The 24,348-nt window shown below is 39.7% G+C and overlaps 1 protein-coding gene across 10 annotated transcripts; it reads left to right on the forward strand.

Moving 5' to 3' along the window:
* The first annotated feature begins 747 nt into the window (after window positions 1-747).
* On the forward strand, window positions 748-23,697 carry GTF3C3 (general transcription factor IIIC subunit 3). 10 transcript variants are annotated; one of them, XM_036420817.2, is made up of 18 exons: window positions 748-951; window positions 2,082-2,199; window positions 3,530-3,723; window positions 4,366-4,489; window positions 4,806-4,997; window positions 5,489-5,654; window positions 7,895-8,042; window positions 8,774-8,849; window positions 9,796-9,899; window positions 10,753-10,924; window positions 13,087-13,289; window positions 13,590-13,691; window positions 14,285-14,420; window positions 17,067-17,304; window positions 17,920-18,110; window positions 19,762-19,886; window positions 22,260-22,412; window positions 23,468-23,697. In XM_036420817.2, the coding sequence occupies exons 1-18, from the start codon at window positions 850-852 to the stop codon at window positions 23,588-23,590; spliced, it is 2,667 nt and encodes an 888-aa protein (XP_036276710.1). In that variant the 5' UTR covers window positions 748-849; the 3' UTR covers window positions 23,591-23,697. The 10 variants fall into 10 exon arrangements, with proteins under 10 accessions (XP_036276710.1, XP_036276711.1, XP_036276712.1 ...); XM_036420818.2 differs by having other exon boundaries at window positions 8,774-8,846; XM_036420819.2 differs by having other exon boundaries at window positions 2,088-2,199.
* Window positions 23,698-24,348: the final 651 nt, after the last annotated feature.

Here is a 24,348-nt window from a genome sequence, read left to right on the forward strand (position 1 = left end):
ATTTGATAAAACTCTTATCTGGTTTATGCTTTTTGTTAATTTTATAATGTTAAACTTTAATAATAACAAACAATTGTTGAGAACTGATTATAGAGAACTGCTTATCGAAGTTCGCATTGTTGATCAGTTGTTAGAGTTCATTCAAATGAGAAATATGCCAAAGTATAATATAATACTATACATAATTTTTTTATTTATTATATTTGTAAATCGTACTTATGTTTAAATTTTAAAAATATATTACAATACTATTTTTGCGTTCTATGAAAATTTTTGTTCTACCAAAAATTTTTTAAATATATATATATTTTTATATAGACCAAATTTTAAATCAAGAACACCCCCCCCCCCAACACACACACACACACAATGGTGTCCCACTTTACCAACGTTAAAATCTGGTCACCTTACCCTACTGGGGTAGGTGCCCTTGACCAGAATCGAACCTGGGACGCTTCAGAACGCAGGCGGACCCTCTATTAACTGAGCCAAACCGGCCAGGGAGACTGGGAGCATCTTCATGCAGAATTGGGGGAAATGATCTAGATGAGAGATCAATAAGTGGGAGACTTGAACCCGGCCGCAGGCGAGGGCGGGGAGCAGGAGCCAAGGAAAGGCCCGCCAGCGCTAACTGAAAGGAGGTGGGGCCAAGCGCTCGCGCGGAACCCGAGCTCGGCAGCTGCGGCGCCGGCCGGGCTCATTTCCGGGAGGACGCCGGCCGGGCTCATTTCCGGGAGGACGCCGGTCCCGGCTCTCGGCTTCCGGCGCGCGGTGGAGGCTGGCTGGGAGGCGTTACCCTGTCTGCTCTCTCTCCCGGTGCCTGGGGTTGCCCATCGGGGCCTTGCAGACATGTCGGGCTTCAGCCCAGAGCTCATCGACTACCTGGAGGGGAAGATCTCGTTTGAGGAGTTCGAAAGGCGGAGGGAGGAGAGGAAGGCCCGCGAGAAGAAAGTGAGGAGGCCGCTCCCATCCTGATGGGCTTGGAGAGATGTGGGGGGCCCAGAGGATTCCCTTCGCTGTGGGGGGCGGACTGGAACCGGGCCCCACCTCTCCTCCCTGGGCCCAGCTCCTCTTAAAAACACCCTCCCCACCCCAAACCCCCAAGCTTTTCTTCTGCGCTCCGCTTGCCGGACCTTCTCGTTCTCTGGGGCCGTGGGCGGCCGTGCGGGGTCAGCGGGGCTGGTTCTGGCCTCGCTTTGCCCCTGAGTGTTTGTGTGATTTTATGGTCGGCAGCTCACCTCGCTTCTTTAGGTCTCAGTTTCTCTTTTTATTTTATTTTATTTTTTAAATGGCACAAACTGGCCTATATATATATATATATATATATATATATATATATATATATATATATATATATATATATATATATATATATATATATATATATATATATAAAATTTCGGAGAGGGGGAGAGGGAAACATCAATGATAGAGTCACTGCTAGGCTGCCTCCTTTGCGCCCCCCACTGGGAATGGAGCCCGAAGCCCGGCCTGTGTCCCACGGTGACCTCCTGGTTCACAGGTCAGCGCTCAGACACTGCGCATGCCCCTCGAGCAGTTTCTCTGTTTTTGAACAGGGATTTGAGGTCCCATTTCTGAGGAGTCTCCCAATGGTGTGATGTAATCATCCACACAGACACACACAGAACAACAACACAACGTGAATTTTCTTGTCTAACAAAATCTTCACTCACACATAGTTTCCATACTTAGGAAGAGATATCTGGGTTTTCCGTATATCCTCATTTACTTGAAGTCCGAGGGAAAATGAAATTGCACCTTTTGAAATTGGTCGATTCTTCCCTAACTCATGCAAGGAGTAGTGCCCTGTCCTCATTTCAAAAGCTAGGACACCACGTGCAGATTAACAGGAAGTCTGTGTTTTATTGTTTTTTACAAAAAACTGATTCAGACTGAGACAGAAGCAGTCCGTAGTGCTTTGACGGCATTGAGGTTTAGTTTGCACATACTGCCCGTGTGTCCAGCTCAAGGTTTATGTGAACAGAGCGTGAGGCTGATGCCCTCTTTCAGCTGGAGAGAGCGCAGTCTGCATTGGCGTTGGGAATCTAATTTGTTTTCAATCACAGCATCTTCAGGGGAAAGGAAAGCCGTCGGCTGAAGAAAACCCAAATGACTCTGAAGTCCCGTCGTCATCGGGAATCAACTCTGCCAAAGCCCAGGACAACGATGCCAATGAAGGTGCATCCCGATAGCCAGCTCCCTGATTAAAGGTTAAGGGCACCCAATAGCCCTCACTGGCCTGCTCAGTGGACAGTGTGGGCCTGGGAAGGGGTTCCGGTCAAGGGCATGTACCTGAGTTACCAACCTCAATCTCTAGTGAGGGCCTGTAGCAGGCAGCCAAACAATGATTCTCATCATTGATGTTGTTCTCTTTCTCCCTCTCCTTCCTCTCTGAAATCAATTTAAAAATGTGTGTGTGTGTGTGTATATATGTATGTGTATATATGTATATATGTATGTGTCTATATATATGTGTGTGTGTGTGTGTGTATATATATATATATATATATATATATATAGATAGATAATTTTTTTTTTTTTTTTAGGAGTACCTAATTTAGCAAAAACATTTTTCATTGCAGTGGCATTCTGTTGTTGATTTCCTGGCTTATTAGGAACATAGTTCATATAATAGGTGCTCAATAAATACTGAGTTACTGAATATGGGTTATTTTTGTGGGAAAATGTTTTAAATTGATGTCAGTGTTTGGGAGCCTTTTAGATTTATTTTTTTCTCATATAAAAGAAGTATGTCATGTTATTTTTCATTTCTGAAGTAATAATACTATTTTAATATTATTTAGTATTGTGCTCATGTTGGGGTCAGATAGTTATTCTAAATGCATGTAAGTCACAATGCATTTCACCTTCAGAGTAGTACTATAAGGCAAGCATTATTAAACCCTTTTTACAGTGAGGGAATTGAGGTCCATAGGACTTCCGGGACCAAGGTTACACATCTAGTGAAAGATGCAGAGGAGGTTTGACGCCAGACAGCTTGGCTCTAGAAGCTCACCGAGAGCCACTCTGCTAGCCCACCTGGTTCTCTACCACCTGCTTCAATCCACTTGTTCTCTCCTTCTATCCCGCCTGCTTCTATCCCATCTCCTATCACCTGCTTTTACCCCACCTGGTCCTATACCACCAGGCTTATTCAGTTCTTAGGTCTGTGTCTTAAAATTCTTTTTTCCCCTCTCTGCTTTCAATTGTTACTGTGTACACTTCTGATTTCCCATTTAATTTTACTTAGGTGAGGCCCAAAGATGAATAGGCAATTCCTACAGAGTAAAACGCATGCTTTATGACAGCTTTCTTTCTTGGGTTGTTTTTGGGGAGTGCTCATTTGTCTCTGTGTTTTTTTGTTTGTTTTGTGGGGCTTTTTTGCTTTCAAGTTTTAGGATAGAAATTTGTCTATCAAAAATACTGTTTTTTGGTTTTGCTTTCATTACTGAATGTTCTAAAGCTTCCCTACCCCCTTTCCTCCCAATCTCAATGTGTCTTTCTTCAGGAGAAACATCAGATGGAGTTAGTAAGTCAGTTCACAAGGTCTTTGCTTTCATGCTTGGAGAGAATGAAGATGAGGAGGAAGAAGAGGAAGAAGAGGAGGAGGAAGAGGAGGAAGAAACACCTGAGCAACCCACCGCTGGCGATGTCTTTGTGTTGGAGATGGTGCTCAATCGTGAAACCAAGAAAATGATGAAAGTAAATTCTTACTTAATTTGGTAATAGAAACAGAATGTAAAAATGTGATATTGAAAAAGAATTCAAACTGTAAGAAAGGAAAATCTATGAGACAACTACTGTTACTGGTTTCTTGTGTTTCATTAGAGATTTTTAAAATGTAAAGCCTTAATTATTTCATGTGTCAAAGTGTACCATAGTTTTGCTGTTAAAAGGTCTGCATTGATATTTTTTACAACTTCAATCTGAGTAGATAGGTTTGAAAGGAGGATCTTTAGAATTGCATCATATAAGGTCTCTGGCATATACATTTATTTTGCAGTTCTCCATTTGTTATTTATTCTAATTAGTAATATAAGTAATTCCTGATCACTTTGGTTTTGCTTTCTTTAAATATTTAACTGTGTTTTGAACTTCCTCCTGTGGGAAATTCTGTTTTTTTTGTTTTGTTTTAATTATCTGAGGTGCTTATTTTTAGAGAATATCATAGAATAATTTCTTCTTTTCTGTGATTGAATTTAGCTATTTGGTCCTTAGGTCTGAGTGTAAATTGAAACGTTTTAAAGAAGAATTTCGTTTTTGTGATGGTCTGTACTTATCAATGTGGTTGGAATGGAAACCTGAGACATTACTGTATTTTAATCAGTGTCCTTTTCTGTGCAGGAGAAGAGGCCTCGCAGCAAACTTCCCAGAGCTCTGAGAGGGCTCATGGGGGAAGCCAACATTCGCTTCGCTCGGGGAGAACATGAAGAGGCGATTTTGATGTGCATGGAAATCATCAGACAAGGTGCTGCCTTGGGGCTCGTTGGCAGTGCAGTTTTCCTTAGCAAAGGGGTTTTCACGAGGGGAGCATGGTGAGAGTAGGGGTTTTCATGAAACTACACTTTGCTTAGAGAAGAGAATGCCTGAAAAATGCCAAAATGTGAAAATTGAATAAAGCAGATATAATCTAGTGTTTATTATAAGTTCCATTAAGTAGTTTCTATAGTTCTAAGAGTTATTTCAATAGTTTCTATATTAGAAGAAGGGTCCATACATAATTTGATGTTAGCTCAAGCCTCTTCTCTCAGCCAATGGAATTTTTTCTTTTTAAATCATTACAGCTCCCTTGGCTTATGAGCCATTCTCTACTCTTGCCATGATATATGAGGACCAAGGCGACATGGAGAAATCACTGCAATTTGAGTTGATTGCTGCACATTTAAATCCCAGTGACACTGAAGAATGGGTTAGATTGGCAGAAATGTCTCTGGAACAAGACAATATTAAGCAGGCAATTTTTTGCTACACAAAAGGTAATTAAAATGTTTTTCTCATTTTTTATAAAATGTTACATGATCAATTTCTTGATAATTGTGCTTGCTATTTTGGGGTGATGTTAGTTGAAATGTATTTATTCCTTGTATTCTGTTATATCAGAGGTATTTGGGGTTCATCTGTTTTCATGTTTATCAGCAACTTTATATTATGAGCTAATACTGCACAAGTTAGTACAAGAACAGAATGTTTATTTTCCCACCAAGATCTAGATCGGTTCTATGCTGTTCCTTGAGGGCTCATGTCAGGCTGGAGTGACCAAATGAAAGTTAATACGATGAAGTTCTGTCTGGTCTTAGGTCAGACCTTGGTGAGAGTTCATGGAAAGGTAGATGTCTTCCCACATAACCAGCTCAGTTGCAGAGGCGAATTAGTGTTTAGAGTGTTTACTAAATTTCCCAAAGAGAAGGTGGGTCACACTCAGGTACCATAACTTCATTCTAAGATTACTCTCTTTTTTTCTCTTTAGCTCTGAAATATGAACCTACTAATGTCCGTTATCTGTGGGAGCGATCAAGCCTGTATGAACAGATGGGAGATCATAAAATGGCAATGGACGGCTATCGGCGCATCTTAAACCTTTTGTCTCCGTCTGACGGAGACCGGTTTATGCAGTTGGCTAGAGATATGGCAAAGTAAGTTTGGACTGAATGTTACAAATATTATTAATCATCATAGTTTAGAAACCACAGCATATACATGAAGAATAATTTACTTTTTATTGAGGTTTTACTTCTTGTATTTCGTAATCTGCTTACATGGAGAGGTGGGATGGGGTTTTTGGTGTGTTTTTTTTTTGTTTTGTTTTTTTTCCCAACCCAACTGTGATTGCTTAGAAAAATGCGTATGTACAGTTACCTTTCAAGTGCTTGGAAGCTTAAAAAGGAGTATGTTTTGAAAGGATGACTAGGCTCCCAGCATTCCATAACTTATTTGAAGTTTCATACATTGGCAGTAATATTCTTTTAAACTATTGCAGGCGTGTTAATGAAATGTTGGTGATCTGGCATCTCCTGAATTGTTTTCTCTTGAGCTAAGAATAGAATAACATTTTAAGATGCAAAATTTTCTTTGCAGTTAGCATCTACTTCTGACTTGGCATATATTTTATTCTAAAATATTATGTCCAATTTCATTTACTTCTCTAACATGCTGTACAGCAAAACAAAGCAGGACACATTTTGGCTAAGTGATGCCTTGTGGTATGCTTTCTATTCCAGAGGATACCTATTATAGTTCAGTCTAGCATTAACCGTCTTCATATGGGTATCTTAGGGTTTGCCCTGTTAATTCCAGGGCCATTGTCATGCAGATGCTTAATTCATCCCCCAAGCTCCCAAGGATGGATTATGTAGGCATACTGGAAGCATTTTAGGAAATTGGTTAAGGCAAGGGACAACCTTAGATTGATCCTTGATGTATATGATGAGCATTGAGGATCTTCCTAGGCTATTAGTTATTTATTAGATACCTAGCTGTCACAAGTGCTAGTCCAGTAAGCTCCTACTTTATGAATTATTAGTACATTTGTTTTCCTCTGGATACTTTCTTTAAAAAAAAAAAAAAGTATTTTAATTGATTTTTTACAGAGAGGAAGGGAGAGAGATAGAGTCAGAAACATCGAAGAGAGAGAAACATTGATCAGCTGCCTCCTGCACGCTCCCCACTGGGGATGTGCCTGCAACCAAGGTACATGCCCTTGACCGGAATCGAACCTGGGACCCTTCAGTCCGCAGGCCGGCGCTCTATCCACTGAGCTAGACCGGTTTCGGCTCCTCTGGATACTTTATAGTCTTTTTGGGACAAGGTAGTGCTGAATAGTTCTGCCATTGCTTCAGAGGTAAATGGAAATCTTGTTACTATAACTTTTAATTGATGAAGCTTTCTCTTTGTCTCTACTTCCCTACCAGAAATATTTGTTGAATATAAATTATGTATTAGGCACTGTACAAGCACCAGGAGATCCAATATTAAATGAGTTTTAACATTTCCTGCCCTTGGAGAGTTTATATTCTAGTTGGGGGACATAGGCAGTGATCAAATGAACAATTAAGTACATGGTATGTGAGGTGTTGATAAGTGATAGGAAGAAAACCTATCACAAAGCAGGGAAGGGGGATAGGAAGTTGAGGAATAGGAGTGTGTCATTTAAATCGGGTGATTGGAGGAGGACTCATTCCCTATGTTATGGTCACACTGACCCGGAAGTGAGCTGAAGGTGGTATGGAAGGGATGTTAGGGAAGCGTGTCAGCGGCCAGGGAAATGGTGAGAAGAGAAGCGGTCTTCTTTAACATCATAGAGCTGATGGGAGAAAGATGTCCAGTGCCAGTGTAACATGTCAGGATTGCTGACCAGCCCTGTGGCCCGCTGGAGGCTGGCGGTCATCATTTAGAGGGAGTCCAGTCAGCATGGGCAGCTGGTGATGAAGAGTAGGTATATTTGGAGTAACAGGCAGGTATACTAATACTAATATGTGGAGTTTTATCATATGATTTTGGTAAAGGGAGAGAAGGGCAAGGGTATTAAGGAGATGTGCAGGAAGTAATCATAATGCCGGACCACGAGAAGGAGGAGAGAGAGGACAGGAAGGGTGCAGAGACTGGGGCGGGGTAGGACCAGTGCTGTGCGGAGCCCCTGGAGGAGAGGAGTTGGCGTTGGGCTACAGAGGGATGAGTGGATGGTGTGGGGAGGTGGGAGAGAGGTACTTGACATTGACATTGTTCTGCTGACATTGGACATCTTTCTCTGAATCAGCTCTGATTATGATTTTAAAGAAGACTGCATCTCTTCTCACATTTTAAGAAAATGAAAATCAGCTACAGGGCCTAAGCAAAGAAATGCATTTTATAATCTTTTTGTCATTTACCTTCTTAGGAGTTACTACGAAGCCAATGATGTTACCTCAGCTATTAGCGTAATTCAAGAAGCTTTCTCAAAACACCAGGGCCTAGTCTCCATGGAAGATGTTAACATAGGAGCTGAACTGTACATTTCTAACAAACAGTACGACAAAGCTCTGGAGGTAGGAACACGTGTTTCTCTTTAGGTTTGATACTCATTTCTTTCTTTCTTTTTTTTTTTAAATATATTGATTTTTTTACAGAGAGGAAGGGAGAGAGATAGTTAGAAACGTCGATGAGAGAGAAACATCGACCAGCTGCCTCTTGCACACCCCCCACTGGGGATGTGCCCGCAACCAACGTACATGCCCCTGACCGGCTCTACCACTGAGCCAAACCGGTTTCGGCTAGGTTTGATACTCATTTCTGTGTTCTAGAAATTTTTATAAATTGACAGTTTCTCATTTTAGTTATGTATGTTACTTATGTGCTAAATTCTGTAAAGATATATGTATGGAAACATTCCTGATTCTATATTGATTCCATATGGAATATAAAATGTAGTTTTCACCTGGTAAAAGCTGTCTTCATCACAGGTGGCAGACATAGCTGTACTTCAGGATGGCAAGACTCAACCAGACTAATTGCTTTCATTCACTTCTTAACCTGTTGTGAAAAGTTGATTGCTTTGATACAGGAATTACATGTCTTCAGTTAAGCATTAGTTAAAATGATATAAAAATACTAATGTGTCACAGTGGTTTCTTATATTAAAGAAACTTACTGTTGCTTTTTATAGCCTGTTTATATGTTGTAAGGAATATTTGAATTAACTGTTCAAACCTTTGCATTGTGAAAGGTTTTTCACACATACCTACTGTATTATTTTCTCTCTCTCCTTCAATTCTTGTAGGTAATTATGGATTTTTCTGGAATCATGCTAGAAAAAGGAACTCCGGAAGAAGGCACTTCAGAAGAGAATACAGGTTGTAGTTTCTCTTCCTGGAACGTATATAGGATCCTCTCTTGTTCATTGTGAACCTGACAGTTACTATTTTCATAGCAAGTTTTCCCCAAGACCATTTTTTTTTTTAATATATTTTATTGATTTTTTACAGAGAGGAAGGTAGAGAGATAGAGAGCTAGAAACGTCGATGAGAGAGAAACACCGACCAGCTGCCTCTTGCACACCCCCTACTGGTGATGTGCCCGCAACCAACTTACATGCCTCTGACCGGAATCGAACCTGGGACCTTTCAGTCCGCAGACCGACGCTCTACCACTGAGCCAAACCGGTTTCGACAGAACCATTTTTTCTTAAGAGAGATATCACATCTTTTTCTTGTGATTATTCACTTACACGTAACCTTTTCCAAAATATTCAGTCCCTTTTATTCTTCAGTAAGTATATTTGAACATGGCTTTTCTACTGACCCAGGGTCTTTTTAATGCTACATAAAGGAAGAATGGGTTCCTGAGCAGGATATCAAAGCAATTTACTTTTCAAAAAGGACTTAAAATGCTCTCTACTAATTTACCTTAAACTTAAGCATTGAAAAAATTCTACATCTATCCCTTTCTCACTCAGTTTCTTTGTAGTGAAGACTAAAAGAGGCTTTTGAATTCAAGAAGAGAGTTCATATATCCTTGTTTGTCTTTTAGTCTTTTTAGGTATTTGCAGATTTGAAAGAAAGTGTGGGAGTTTATATAGGACTTACATATTAGGAAAAAAATAGGAAGGATAATTGCTAACAAAAGACACACTGAAGGAGGTGTAAGTACCCAGGACTAAAGTTGGCCACGTTTAGAATGGATACAGAATCATTAGCTTTGAATTAAGTAAATGAGGACTTACATAGAAGACATAGTTTTCTTCGTTTGACCACATTGTAAACTTGGCAATAGGAAGTGTTGGCCTGTCTGTCTGATCCACAGCTGGTGAGAATGTCACCTGCACTATACCTGATGGGGTGCCGATAGACATCACGGTGAAGCTGATGGTCTGCCTTGTTCACCTCAACATCCTCGAGCCACTTAATGTAGGTAACGTTAGGATCTGTACTTGAGCATTTTCATATCTCATGATTTCTTTGGATGATGGGAAATTGTAAGTCGACCCTAGATTTCATATTTCTCAATAACCAGGAAGTCACTCTAAGCATCTTTGTGTGGCTGTCCTATAAATTTCAGAACTGGGCTTATAATACTTTGTATTTCTTTTAAAATGAGAACAGTGCAGAGATCAGAATTTGTGAGATTGGGTCTTTTGGACCATTGGTAAATTCTGACAGTATTTCATTGAATTTCTAAAAATGGGTATTACTTTGCAGACTTCAGGATAGGTATTGAATAAAATATACAAATCCCTGCCTCATGAGTCTTTTGTCCTGATGGGGTTAGATAGATAATAAATAAAATTAGTATGTGAGATAGGAGGATGTCAGTTGGTGATAAGTGCTGTGGGGGAAATCAGACGGGAGGGAAGAGGAATGGTGGGGTGGGAGGAGTTGCAGTTTGAAATAAGGTGGCCAGGAGAGGCCTCCCTGAGAAGATGGTGGCCTAAGGAAGTCAGCCGCGCAGGGTCTGAGGCAGGGTGTGCGTGGCTTCCCCGAGGAGGGGCACAGAGCAGCCCTGCCTCTCTGCTGCCACCTGCCTCAGGCAGGCCTCAGGGTGATGGGGGACAGTGGGTGTGGCAGAGGGAGCTCTTGAAGAGAGGTACAGAAGAGAACAGGAAATGGAGGATTGAGAGTTGTTTTATGAAGCCTTCTCTTCAGGCTTGCCCCTGATGACTGGTGTGTGTGTGTGTGTGTGTGTGTGTGTGTAAAAGAGAAATAGACGTGGATGTGCACATTTGTACTAAGATTGACTTCAGGCGTGAATCTTGTGGTCTAGCCTCTCCTGACAACCCTGGTGGAACAGAACCCTGAAGACATGGGAGACCTTTATCTAGACGTGGCCGAGGCTTTCCTGGATGTGGGGGAATACAGCTCTGCGCTTCCTCTGCTTAGCGCGCTGGTCTGCTCCGAAAGGTACAACCTCGCGGTGGTGTGGCTTCGGCACGCAGGTAATGCTCCTCTGTGGGAGGGAGAGGGTTAATGGTTATCAGGAGACAAGAGTTTAATTCCCGAGAGAGTAGTAATTGTTATACAATGCGAAGGTCTAGTGAAGGCGGTCTTAGGGCAGTTCTTGGAAAGCTAGTATTTTAAATGGTCTTGGTAAGTCACTGGGTGATTGCCCCTCCCTGATGCTTTGCAGGAATGATTCCTTTCCTGCTGCCAGAGTGAAGCGGGACTGGGATGTTCCTGTTAAAAATACCTAAATAGCGCTGCTTACCTGCCTTAATCATCGCCTCTGCTTTCTAGGTCGTCAGATTTGGGGTGTTCTAATTTTTAAAAAAACTTTTACAGATTTATATTTAATATGTTTTTGGGGGAGATTAACATATTTTCAAAGCTCTTTGAGCCAAAAATATGCTTATGATTGGGTTTTATCTGTCATTTTATTTCCAAGTCCACAGTAATCTGAATAAATTTTGTATCTAAGTCCACACTAATCAGAAATAAATTACTTAGAGTAGAAAAAGTAGCTTAAGAAATACAACTGAATCTCTTCAAGAAACACAAAAGCCAAAAATATTCTAATAGCATTTTCATTTTGAATCAACACAAAAGATGCTTTAAAATGTGAATAGTCTTGTTTAAATACTGCGTGATGGCAGAATGTCCTAGTAGTTCTTAAATATTACACATGGAAGAAAGTTCTCTATTACTGGAGGAGCCTTGATTGATATTTTTTGATATTTTGAGACATACAGAATGAAATGGTAAAGAAAGCACATAAAAATGGAGATGACAGTTTCCTGGGTAAATATGGATAAAAAGGTAATACACCACCATAAAGCTATGGTATGTGTGGTGTTTGGATTTCAAAGACATGAGCAGAGAGTGGGGATTGTTATTGGCTTCCTAAGACTGGAAGATTGAACTTGCTTCTGTTACTAAGAGTAGGTATTTCAAATCCTATTTAACTCTCAGCATGATGCTGATATGTGCTGTTTCCATTTTGAGCCTGTGTCACTTGACATGAGTGGAAGATAAAGCCTCAGAATCATCTAAAAATCATAAAGAAATTTGGGCTCATTATGAAAGAGATCATTACAGGAATTTAATGCTTATAACATAATAACAAAATACCTTTAAAAGTGAAAAATAAAAAATGAGAAATGCTGTTTTGATGATCCATCCATAGTAAGTAGTTTTCCTTTATTAGCAGAGGTTAGCCTAAAGATGATAGGAGGGATTTGAGGAATTTGAGATTTGAGAAAGCCACTGGGCAAAAGCATCATTTTAGCATGTAATTGTAGTGAAAAAGGAAAGTGATGAAAAGGACCTAAATAAGTGCTGTGGCTATTAGGTGGAGAGGAGAAATGCTACAGGGATTTGTTTTCAGTTTAGATGGTTGAACTTAATGATTGACTGGCATAACGTTTGAAGAATGGGGCCCACTCACTTCACTTCTGAGAACGTACCCCAAGGAAATAATTGAGTGGGGAGAGGGGTTGGGGATCACAGCTCAGGAGCCGGCAGTAACAATAGGGAGGACGGGGAGGTTCGGCTGTTCCCCAGCAAGTGCTCTTGTGCAATGGGGAGGGCAATTGCTATGTCAAGTCCGCATTCTTCATAAGAAGCTTGGGTTTCATTAAAATCTTAATTTAAAAAATGTAGACACTTTGTTTTGAACAGCACTGTGGCCAAACAAAACACATCAGTAAGTTAAATTGGTCCACCAATTTGTGAGCTCTGGCTTATATACATGAAGATGTTTACTGCAGTTTAGAGTAAAAATTTGGAAATAACCTAAATGTCAAATAATATGTTTAAGTAAATAATCTATTTAATTGGCTATTATAGTCATTCAAAATGCTGATGAAGACGAGAAAATGTTGAAAGCATAATGCTAAGTGAATAATGCAGAATCCTAAAGTACATGTGTAGGCTGATTACATCTTTGTAGCAATTTTAATTTAGTTAGGAATTCAATGGATTGGTCAATCAGTAGATAGAAATTAGAGCTGACAGTCGTTTTAACGTGCTAGAAATATTCACACTTTTTTTTTTGCTATAATTCTTTTGATATTGCTAAACTGTTTCTTTAAAAACGGAGAAATAATTTTGGCAAGCTTAGCAATGTAATAGTTCACGTTTGTGCATTCCTTGGACCTCCTAGAATGCCTCAAGGCCTTGGGCTACATGGAGCGCGCTGCTGAGAGCTACGGCAAAGTGGTGGAGCTGGCCCCCCTGCATCTGGATGCAAGAATTTCCCTTTCCACCCTGCAGCAGCAGCTGGGCCGGCCTGAGAGAGCGCTGGAAGCCCTGGAACCCATGTACGACCCAGACACGCTCGCGCAGGACGCCAACGCTGCGCAGCAGGTAGGCCGGACGCAGAAGGAAGCTTTTCCGGGTGCCTGTGGTTCCCAGCTTTCTCCTCATGCGGGAGGTCTCTGCGGCTAACACAGACTTCCATTTCAGTGTATTAAGTTCAGTGTATTTGAAAAATTGAGTCTTAAGTTACAGCCACTCATTAGACACTATAAATTGCAGTTTCTAAAAGAATGCATCTAATTATAGTGAAAGATCATAAAGCAAATGTTCTTAAGCTTTGGTTTCTAAGACAAAACACCTGATAGTAAAGGAATCTTGTCACTGACTGTCATGTTTTTATTTATTTAGGAGCTGAAGTTACTGCTTCATCGTTCTACTCTACTGTTTTCACAAGGCAAAATGTATGGTTATATGGACACCCTGTTTACCATGTTAGCCATGCTTTTAAAGGTGGGTGGTGATCTTTATGTAACCTTGCTGACTTTTTAATGGTTAGAAAGTGACTTAAATCAAGATTATAACTATGTTAGAACTCTCTTTCACTCTATTAAACTCAAAGTAAAAGTCAGAGACAAAAGACCTAGAGATTATGTAATTGACAGTCTGCATGAAAGTATAAACTTGACTGTAGATTAAGTGAAAAAGATCTTTGCTAGTCAATATTTAGAAAAGTGAGAGCCACAGCATTACTGGTTATTGGCCCAGTACACATTACCTTATGCCAAAATTGTTCACTTTGCAAAAATGTTGTTCAGGTTATGACATCCTGTGTGAGTACAGCCTTTTTGCTGGGAGGTGGTTATGTGGGTGTTTATGTGTGTGATAACATTGATGTGAATTGCCCTTTTTGTGAGTAACAAGACCCAAATTGCTTTAGTAAGAAAAAATGTATATTCAGTCTTTTTTAGATGTTTATGTACACAGTAACTTGGTCTCATTTTTCCTTACTTAAGAATCTTTCAGGCACACCTATGTTTCTTGTGGCCCATAGGTTTTCTTTAAAAATTTTATGACCAAAAAATGTCAAATTATCTTTAATTCAGGTAGCAATGAATAAAGCCCAAGTCTGTTTGATATCCAGTTCCAAATCAGGAGAGCGGCATCTCTACCTTATTAAAATGTCACGAGACAAAATATCAGAGAACAATGACCAAGAGACAGCAAATTGTGATACCAAAGGTAATTACTTTTTATTTGCTTTATTACATAAAACTTGGCTGAGTTGATAAAAACACTCATGAAGTAACACCTGACAGTAGTACTCTAATAGAAAATATACCCTTTTCAAGTAAATAGAAATTTTCTAATTAAAATCCTTCAAGTATAATAAACTTACTTGGTGTTTAAGGAAAAAGGAAAGCTATCTGTAAATAATTTTTTAAAATTAAAAGGAAAAACTCTGCTTAGTTTTTCTGTTTAAAAAGTAAACAAAGTTTTTAATTTTGACTTTAAGAAGAAAATATACCTCATTTTAAGGAATTTGTGAAGATTAGATGACAGTGCAGGTTACTGTGTTTTTCCAGTCATTGCAATGACATACGTTCCTTTCTTTGTTAAATTCATTTTTGACAAATGCAGCAATTGTCATACAAATTGAAAGTAAGTTGCTTTAACTCACTCTCAAATAACACAACTTTAAAAGTTGATGTTTTAAGTTGATGCTGGAAAAGCATCAAATATGCTTAGATGAGATTATTACTTGGCGACTTTGGAAACGACCTAGGCCCGTGGTCGGCAAACTGCGGCTCACGAGCAACATGTGGCTCTTTGGCCCCTTGAGTGTGGCTCTTCCACAAAACACCATGGCCTGGGCGAGTCTATTTTGAAGAAGTGGCGTTAGAAGAAGTTTAAGTTTAAAAAATTTGGCTCTCAAAAGAAATTTCAATCGTTGTACTGTTGATATTTGGCTCTGCTGACTAATGAGTTTGCTGGCCACTGACCTAGGCTATAAACTGGAGATATCTGGCAGAAAATTATTTCATTGTTAATTAATTCATTAGACTTTTACTAAGTCTTTTTGTTGTTGTTAATCCTCACTTGAGGATATTTTACTTTTCCCAATGATTTTTAGAGAGAGTTGAATTGAGGGAGAAAGAGAGAGGGAAGAAAGGAGGGAAAAAGAGAAAGAGAGGGAGAGACAGAGAGAGAGAGATCTACACCAATTGGTTGCTCCCGCGTGCACCCTGACATGGGACCAGGGGTGCAACCTGCAGCCCAGGTGCCTGCCCTTGACGGGAATCGCATCCGTGACCCTTCGGTCTGCAGGCTGAAGCTCTAAATACTGAGCCAAACCGTCCAGGGCTGTTAAATCATGTGACTGTCACAGTCATGTGCCACAGACGGGGTTTCAGAATCCGGAAGAGCTGAATCTGTTGGGATGACGGAAGGATATAAAGTCAGCTAGGTGCTGCCTGGGAGGAGTGAGGCAGCTGCTCCCCCTCCAGCTCAGTCTGCCATCTCCAGCTCACTGACTCTGAGCTCAGGAATTTGCACTGTGTTTCCTTAGGTTTCATTTTTCTTCATATCTGAGCTTGCCTATTTTCTCTTTCACTAATTTTTCATTTCAGGCTCATTGTTGATTTTTTCTTATGCTCATAAAGTTTTTGCCGCTTTGCTTGCTTTGTTAATTTTGTTATGGTGGGGATCACATTACACTGCGCCTGGATAGGATGAGCTAGGTCAGTGGTTGGCAGACTCAATAGACTTGCCCAGGCCGTGGTATTTCGTGGAAGAGCCACATGTGGCTCATGAGCCACAGTTTGCCGACCATGGAGCTAGGCCCCATGCTGCATACATCTTGGTTCTCTGATTTTCTTCACTTGTTTTTCTCATAGCCATGTTCTAATATTGTTCTATTCTCTTTGTAGCCATTATATTTAAAGAATGTGTAATAGTCCATTGAATAGCAGTGCCATAATCTATTTACCCATTCCCTCATTATTTGTTTGATGATATGGTTGCTTCTGGTCATTTTCTTCTTTCAAATATGTTTTCATTGAATTTTTTTTTAGGAGAGAGGGAGAGGTTAAGAGAGAGAAACAGAAACATCTATGAGAGAGTAACATCGATTGGCTGCTACCTGCACACTCCATACTGGGGATGGAGCCCAAAACCTGGGCATGTGCCCTGACTAGGAATTGAACCAGCAGCCTCTCAGTGCATGGGATGATGCCCAGCCAACTGAGCCACACTGGCCAGGGCTGATAATTTTCTTTTATAAATAATACTGTAGTGAGCATCTTCATATCCATAGATTTATCTATATTTTTAACTAGTTGCTCAGGATAGATTCCCAAAGGGAGAATTACTAGGATAAAGACTAAAAAAGTTTTATGTCTTTTGCTACTTCGCAAGGGTAATAAAAGGGAGGTACCTTACTGAGGAATAAGGGAATGAAGGAAAACAGAAATTTTAAGGCAAAAAAACAAAAAAGAAAATTGAGACAACAAAAAGGTCAAGGACAATCTGAATCTCAGAATGTGGATTTGAATTCCTTTGCTGAGCAAACATTTGAGTCCTTGTATGTGCAGTCTCTCATCTGACCTCAGTCCTGGAAAGCACACTCGCCCTGCCGGGGGCATCCTTTGTAGACAAGTCAGGGTGAGTGCAGATTTGCAGGCGGCGGAGCAGAAGGGGCTGGAGTCAGAGTGGAAACAGGCCACTACCCCTTCTCATCATTGTCACAAGAGAGCTGGCAAGAATTTAGGCCCATTGGACCGTGGTGATTAAATTTACCTTTACACCAGTCATAGGGATGTTGTTTTCTGATACCGCTGTTTCTGGAAATAATACAATATTCTGACATCTCCATCGGTCTCATTTCAGCAATATTTGCTGTCCTCACGAGTGTCATGCCCAGGGAGGAGTGGTGGAATCTCCTTGTGAAGGCCATATTCTCCTTGTGCGAGCTGTCCCGGTTTCAGGAGGCTGATTTACTCGTGGATTCTGCGTTGGAATATTGTTCATTTTATGATGACAAACAAAAACGCAAAGAGCTAGAATACTTTGGTCTCTCTGCTACAATTCTGGACAAAAATTTCAAAAAGGCATACAACTATATCAGGTGACTTTCCAATGGCTGATTTCAGCTAGATTCTTTGATAGGGCTTATTTCCTTCCAGTTGTTTCTTGTGTTCAAGGATTAATATGCTGTTTTATTTTAGCTCTCCTGTTGCCTACTGGTTAATTCAGTTCAGTGATGAGTCTCAGAGGCAATATATAAGAGCATGTGCTCTCACATACTTAACCTCCTGTGCTTCAGTCTCCCCATTTATAAAGTGGACATCAGGATGCTACCGCTTCATAGGATTATTGTGAAGATAAAATGAATCATACATATAAAGATTTTTACAGTGCCTGGCGCACATTATTATTATAGTGTTCATTGTACTGCAGCTGTAGTGGAAAGGAAATAAAAAGTGAAACTTAAGCCGCTTGGTTCAGTTCTTTTTATTTAAAAGTTTTATTAAACAGAAACAAAATGTAGAAATACTGACTTAAGTGGCATTTTCTGGGAGAATCAGTGTGTAAAAAGGTTTGCTTAAATTGCAGTGGCCCTTTTCGGGGGACGGTACATGGCAGTGTAGGTGGGACAACACTGAAGGGTTTCATTCTTACAAAGGAGGAAGGTCTTCTCTTTACCTTATTTTTCACTCTCACCGAAGTCCTTCAATTTCAGGGTGATGGTGATGGAGAATGTCAGCAGGCCCCACCTCTGGAACATGTTCAATCAGGTCACCATGCACTCTCAGGAGGTGCGGCACCACCGTTTCTGTCTCCGCCTAATGCTGAAGCACCCCGAGAACCACGCCCTGTGCGTCCTAAACGGGCACAATGCCTTCGTGTCTGGCAGTTTCAAGCATGCCCTTGGTAAGTGTCCTGGCACAGGTCTCTGTCAAGTATGAGGCCTGGTCCAGAGCCTGGCCTCGGTGCAGATGCCTCGCTCCAAGCAGCAGTCCAGCTTCGAGTTACCCTCCCTCCACTCCCTCTGCCGCAGTTTCTTCATCTCTGAAACGGAGAGAACACGTGAGCCTACCTTGTAGATTGTTGTGAAATTTAAATGAGTTAATACAAAGAACTTAAAACAGTGCCTGGCACATAGAGTAAGTGGCTATGTTAGCAATCTATAATAATAAAAGCATAATATGGTTGGCTGAACGACCTTCTGGACAAAGCTTGGGCTGTGAGGGCCGAGCCCCTTGAACGAATTTCGTTCATCGAGCCTCTAGTAATAATAATAATAATAAATATTAATATTACTTTTTCTTATGAAGCTTTGGTTTAAAAAGCCTGAAGTCTTAGTATTTATTTTAAAGGCCAGCCATTCTTCTTACTTAGGCTTATTTGTTTTAAAAATGATTTTCATTAATTATAGATATTTGCCATCTGATTTTAATTTGCTATAGTACAAAAAGGATTTAAGATTTGCTGATAGTTTATTCATTTGGGAGAAAAGTCTTTATATCAAGATTTATTTACATAGTGCTTACTAATGCTAATTAAACACGGAGAAAATTCATTAATCATGTATAGCAAAGTTCTATAGTAAGGAAACAAGAAACCAAGTAGGAAAATACCTACCCAAATGCTCGCAATTAATGAGGCCCCTGTCTCCTGCTCCTGAAAGCTAGCGTTGCCAAGTGCGCTTCTGATTAAGCGGCTAGTTGGAGCATCAGATATTGAAACTCTCTTCCACTAGTGTGCTTTTTGGAATTGTTAGTTTAATATTAAAAAATATATAAAATACAGATTAATTTTATTTTTTTAAATTTAGAAACTCACAGAAGGTAAGAACAGAAAGTCCAGTGGCAGTCTGCCATCTGTCTTGCCAAAGAGAGTTGATGGTGCCATTCCTTCCGGAATGGGAGCTGGGAGGAATAGAGGTTTTATCTGTGTGTATGATAAATTATGTATCATCTTTTTGTAAGAAAAACCTATGTAAATTTCCCCATCACATATCGGTAAGCTTTTGACATGAAATAACTGTACATGTGGATTACATGGAATTCACAAAAACGCAGTCTTATTTTATTATTTGATACATTTAACTTTTCTAAGGAAAAACAAAGTAGTTGCTACATTTATAAAAACAACACCCATTATCTAAAAAAAACCCAAAATCATTTTTTCACCTCCATGATCCATTACATTTGGTTTTTTAAAAACAGATAATTAATTTTCCAAAAGAAGTAATCAAAAGACACATTGCTCTTTAAATAGATTTAAGATCGTAAGCTAGGTTTATGATCACAATTGATAAATTACTTACGTTGGAAGTATGACTACGTGAAATGTCTAGTTGTGTCTAAAAGGCTATTTTTAGTTATTCATGTTTAATCTTTATGATTAAAATACATTCATGGCTAAATCCTTCTAATTTTGTTACATGTTTTTAAAAATTGAAATTTGCATATGCTATCTGCCACTAATGTTTGTTTACCCTTAAAATATATTAGAATAAATACATTTGAAGAGATAAGGAGCTATGTCACACCATCTGATATCTCTGCTCATTTTTCAGGCCAGTATGTGCAAGCCTTTCGCACCCATCCCCATGAGCCCCTCTACAGCATTTGCATAGGCCTAACCTTTATTCACATGGCCTCTCAGAAGTATGTGTTAAAGAGACATGCTCTCATTGTGCAGGTAATTAATTTGGATTTCTCATTAAGTGATTGTGTATTTTTAAAAAATGAATAAACTTAATGTGCTTGTTATCCTGCTTCAAAAGTAATACCTGTTAATGCCCTGGCTGGTGGCTCAGTTGGTTGGAGTGTCGTCCTGTACACCAAAAGGTTGCTGGTTTGACTCCTGGTCAGGGCACATACCTAGCGTGTAGATTCAGTCCCCAGTTGGGGCGTGTACAAGAGGCAACCAGTTGATGTTTCTCTCTCACATCACTGTTGTGGATTTGCTTAAATCCCTCAATTCAACTCTCTCTAACAGTACCAATGTTTTCCTCTCTCTAAAAATTAATATTCTCAGGTGAGGATTTAAAAAAGAAAAAAAAACACACCTGCTTAATATATGTGTTGGGAATTCCCAAGCCCCCTATTTCTCTGTTCAGCCCTTGTGGACTCAACACCTACAGGCACTCCTGTATATGCGCCTATGTGTATCCTATCTAATAGGATAATTGACTCTCACGTCATCCCAAAAGATGGCAGCACCCACAGCTAATGAGGGAATATGCTAATTGATTTTTTAAAAAATAAAATGGCTAAAAGAATGCCTAAATTAAACTAAAGATAATTGTTAAAACTAGGTATTGGGGTTCATTATAATGTTTTTTTACTTTTATATATTTGAAATTTTCCATAATGAAAAAGTAAAACAAAACAAAAAAAACCACCTAAAAACCTGAATTTTTCCTTTTGGTGTATTTATTTGCAACATTTTGTCTACATTTTCCTCTAAGCTTTTTCTTTATTAGTGACTACTATTACTATACTAAGCATTATAGGGTTGTTGATAAGGTGAACAGATGTGTAGTAAACATCCACTGTGCTAGAGCAATGAATGAGCACACAGGCAGAATTTCTTGTCCTCATGTAGCTTACAGAGTTCATAGGTAACACTTGATGGGGAATTTTTATGGATTAACTCATTATTAAATAGTTAAATTATGAAGTTTTTAGGCCCAGTAGGATAAAAATTTATGTATAGCACGCCCTTGAATAACGTCTTGTTCAGTGTGGTTTCATTAGAATGTTGATGACGTGTTGTGGGACTACGTGGCCTCTGGTAAAACTGGTTTCCTTACATGTCATTTTGCTGAAAGTTACAGAACCTGTCAATAACATTGAGGACTTACTGTACTTCAGTGTAATTTGGAAGCTAAATTTGAAATCACTTAAATCACTTTTAGAGTTAAATAATAGGTTTTAAATGGTAGGGAGAGAGGTAAAACAAGAGATAATGGATAATGGGAGTTGGTTGTACTAATCTCTCTTATGTAGGTCAAACATTTTAAGTTCTAGCCTCTCAAATTAATTATTTACTTACCGCATAGGACACTTGCACTGCAGTTTGTAACTTCCGGTGATGCTAGAAATTGCGGCTGCATTGCAGGGGAGAGTGAATGTGGGAAGAGACAGAGGAACAGCTGCTGTTTGGACGCTGTGACCACAGCAGGCTGCATGCTTACAGCTGTGCTCTGCATCATTTTCTCCAAAAGCCACACCACCCAGGCTTTGGCTAAAGAGGTCACTGAGGTCGTAAGAGGTAACTTAGGAAAGGTTCCATTTACTGAGAAAGACTACATATATTCATGTGACTTTGCTCCTGAGCACAAACCTCTCTAACTTACCATTGAAGGACTCTGATTTTGTATTCTGGTCAAGCTTCTAGACACGTATTTCAGACCAAAAGTTTAAAAGTTTACTGTCCTCCATAGAACCACACATGTATCCTGCGTTTTTTTGTTTTTTAAATATATATATATATATATATATATATATATACACATATATATGTATATATATATGTATATGTATATATATAAAAATCAGTTATATATATATATATATATATATATATATATATATATATATATATATTATTGATTTTTTTACAGAGAGGAAGGGAGAGGGACAGAGAGTTAGAAACATCGATGAGAGAGAAACACTGATCAGCTGCCTCCTGCACGCCCCCCACTGGGGATGTGCCCGCAACCAAGGTACATGCCCTTGACGGGAATCGAACCTGGGACCCTTCAGTCCACAGGCCAACGCTCTTATCCACTGAGCCACACCGGCCAGGGCGTATCCTGCATTTTTATAGACTGGATCTTTGACAGCTAGTTGTAATATTCTATGAATATTTCTATCCTTAGCTTAAAAGACCCTCAGAATTGCTGCTGACCACGCGGTGACTGACACTAGAGTGCAGACAGGTGTTCTTTTCCGGTGCGACTGTGTCTTTTCTCAATATTTGTGTTCCCAGCACCTGGCGCATGGAGTGGTTCATCCTGGTCAGATGAGTGAAGTATTGAATTGCTTGTCTTTCTCTTTTTGGTAGGGCTTTTCCTTTCTCAATCGCTACCTCAGTCTACGTGGGCCTTGCCAGGAGTCATTCTACAATATGGGCCGTGGCTTTCACCAGCTGGGGCTGAGCCACCTGGCCATCCACTATTACCAGAAGGCCCTGGAGCTCCCTCCAATGGTGATAGAGGTATCGTACCATTTACTTCAGAAACTGAGGAGTCTCTGTTTCATATGCAGAGGAGTGCAGCAAGCTCAGAGCTGTGGTCCAGGAGTGGAATAAGCTTTAGCAGACATGTGAAAATGTGTTTTCCCTTATGGAATCCACTCCTGTAATAAAGTTCAGCAACAAGTCCCTCTTTGCCATCCTGGCTTTATTCTCGATCAGCAACCATGTGGACATACATGACTTGTGATTCTGACCATTTTAGTTATCCTAAGATAGCCCTGTGGCTTATAGGTAAGAGCTGGTAGACCTGAGGCCCGAATATTCAGTAATATAGTCATTGCTCCTTTTCAAGTTCGAGGGTAACTAACACATTTCTTTCTAAAGATGAATGACCAGTATTGATGTAGGTTTTTTTGTGTGTTTTTTTTTTAAGGTAATGTAGTATAGGGTAAAGTGTTGCCAGTGCTATGATAATCTGTGTTTGAAGTCTGCTTTTTATTTTAATTTCTGAGGAGAAGTACATGTGGGTAACTGTCTTCCTCTTGCTGCTTTTAAGATTCGTTGTCTGTAACCTTCCCATTCTTTATGTGCCTCTCTGTTAGACATCTGCTCACTCATGTTAAAATTTCCTTATTTTTGTAAATGCAGGAGGTTTATGTTTTTTATGAAGTCATGTCTCTTAATTTTTCTCTTCATAGTCTCTACTTTTGCTATTATATTTAGAATGGCCTTTCCTATCCAAGACTATATTATCATATTCAACTATTTTCTTTCTTTTGCGATGTCATTGTTTTGCTCTTAAATCTTTACTGTGTCTGGAGTTTATTCTGCTAATGCATGTGAGTGAGACTTTTTCTTAAATTACTGGTTAGACATTTAAAAATATTTGATTATACAATTCCTATAATGATTAATTTATATCTAAGGTAGATGCATAATTTATCTCCTTTTTTTTTTTTTTTAAGTATTGTGAATTTTAACGGCTTTGAACACTTACACTTACAAAACTGTTTATTTACCATAAAATTGCCCTGGTTGTTATTTTGAAAAGTAACTCATTTGTGTTTTTCCCCTAGGGTATAGAAGTTGACCAGGTTGACTTACGAAGAGATATTGCCTACAACTTGGCGCTCATTTATCAGAACAGTGGGAATATTCGAATGGCTCAGAGACTGTTGTACACCTACTGTGTTATTTAAGGCCCCTTCAGTCAAGAAAGGGATATTGGGCAGCTGCTATGTGTGGATAAGTACTTTCTGTCTCAAGGCTTATTAACCCCAAAATAGTAATGGTAATTTTGGAATTATTTAATGTGTATGTTGTATTTAACATACCACATTGATTTTTTTAAAGTATATTTTTATTGATTTTAGAGAAGAAGGGAGAGGGAGAGAGACACAGAGACATCAATGATGTGCTGCCTCCTGCACATCCCCTAATGGGGATCGAGCCTGCAACCCCGGGCGGGTGCTCCAATCGGGAATCGAACCTGGGACCCTTCAGTCCACAGGCCGACATTCTATCCACCGAGCCAAACCGGCCAGGGCTCATAATGATCTTTTGGTAAATATATAAAAATTATTATTTCTACAAGACTTTGTATATTGTCCTGTCATTTTCCTTTAGCACTTTTTAGTCCCCAGGCTGAAGTGTCTGTAGTGACTTTTGAGTGGCTTGGAGTGGAATATACTGATTTCTCACTCATACTGTTTATTCATCTGTGCATATATTCAGCGCCTGCTCTGTACCTGGAACTGTGATAGACCCAGAATACAGCAGTAAGACAGATGTGTTCTCTTTTTTAAAATATATTTTATTGATTTTTTACAGAGAGGAAGGGAGAGAGATACAGAGTTAGAAACATCGATGAGAGAGAGAGTCATCGATCAGCTGCCTCTTGCACACCTCCTACTGGGGATATGCCTGCAACCAAGGTACATGCCCTTGACCGGAATCG

This window comes from Pipistrellus kuhlii, unplaced genomic scaffold (genome assembly GCF_014108245.1).
Source record: "Pipistrellus kuhlii isolate mPipKuh1 unplaced genomic scaffold, mPipKuh1.p scaffold_m20_p_7, whole genome shotgun sequence".
Lineage (NCBI taxonomy): Eukaryota > Metazoa > Chordata > Mammalia > Chiroptera > Vespertilionidae > Pipistrellus > Pipistrellus kuhlii.

Coding starts and splice junctions, on each gene's coding strand:
- GTF3C3 (XM_036420817.2), top strand. CDS start 850: ATGTCGGGCTTCAGCCCAGAGCTCATCGACTACCTGGAGGGGAAGATC. Junction 4,998..5,488: donor AATTTTTTGCTACACAAAAG/GTAATTAAAATG, acceptor TTTTCTCTTTAG/CTCTGAAATATGAACCTACT. Junction 9,900..10,752: donor ACATCCTCGAGCCACTTAAT/GTAGGTAACGTT, acceptor CTTGTGGTCTAG/CCTCTCCTGACAACCCTGGT.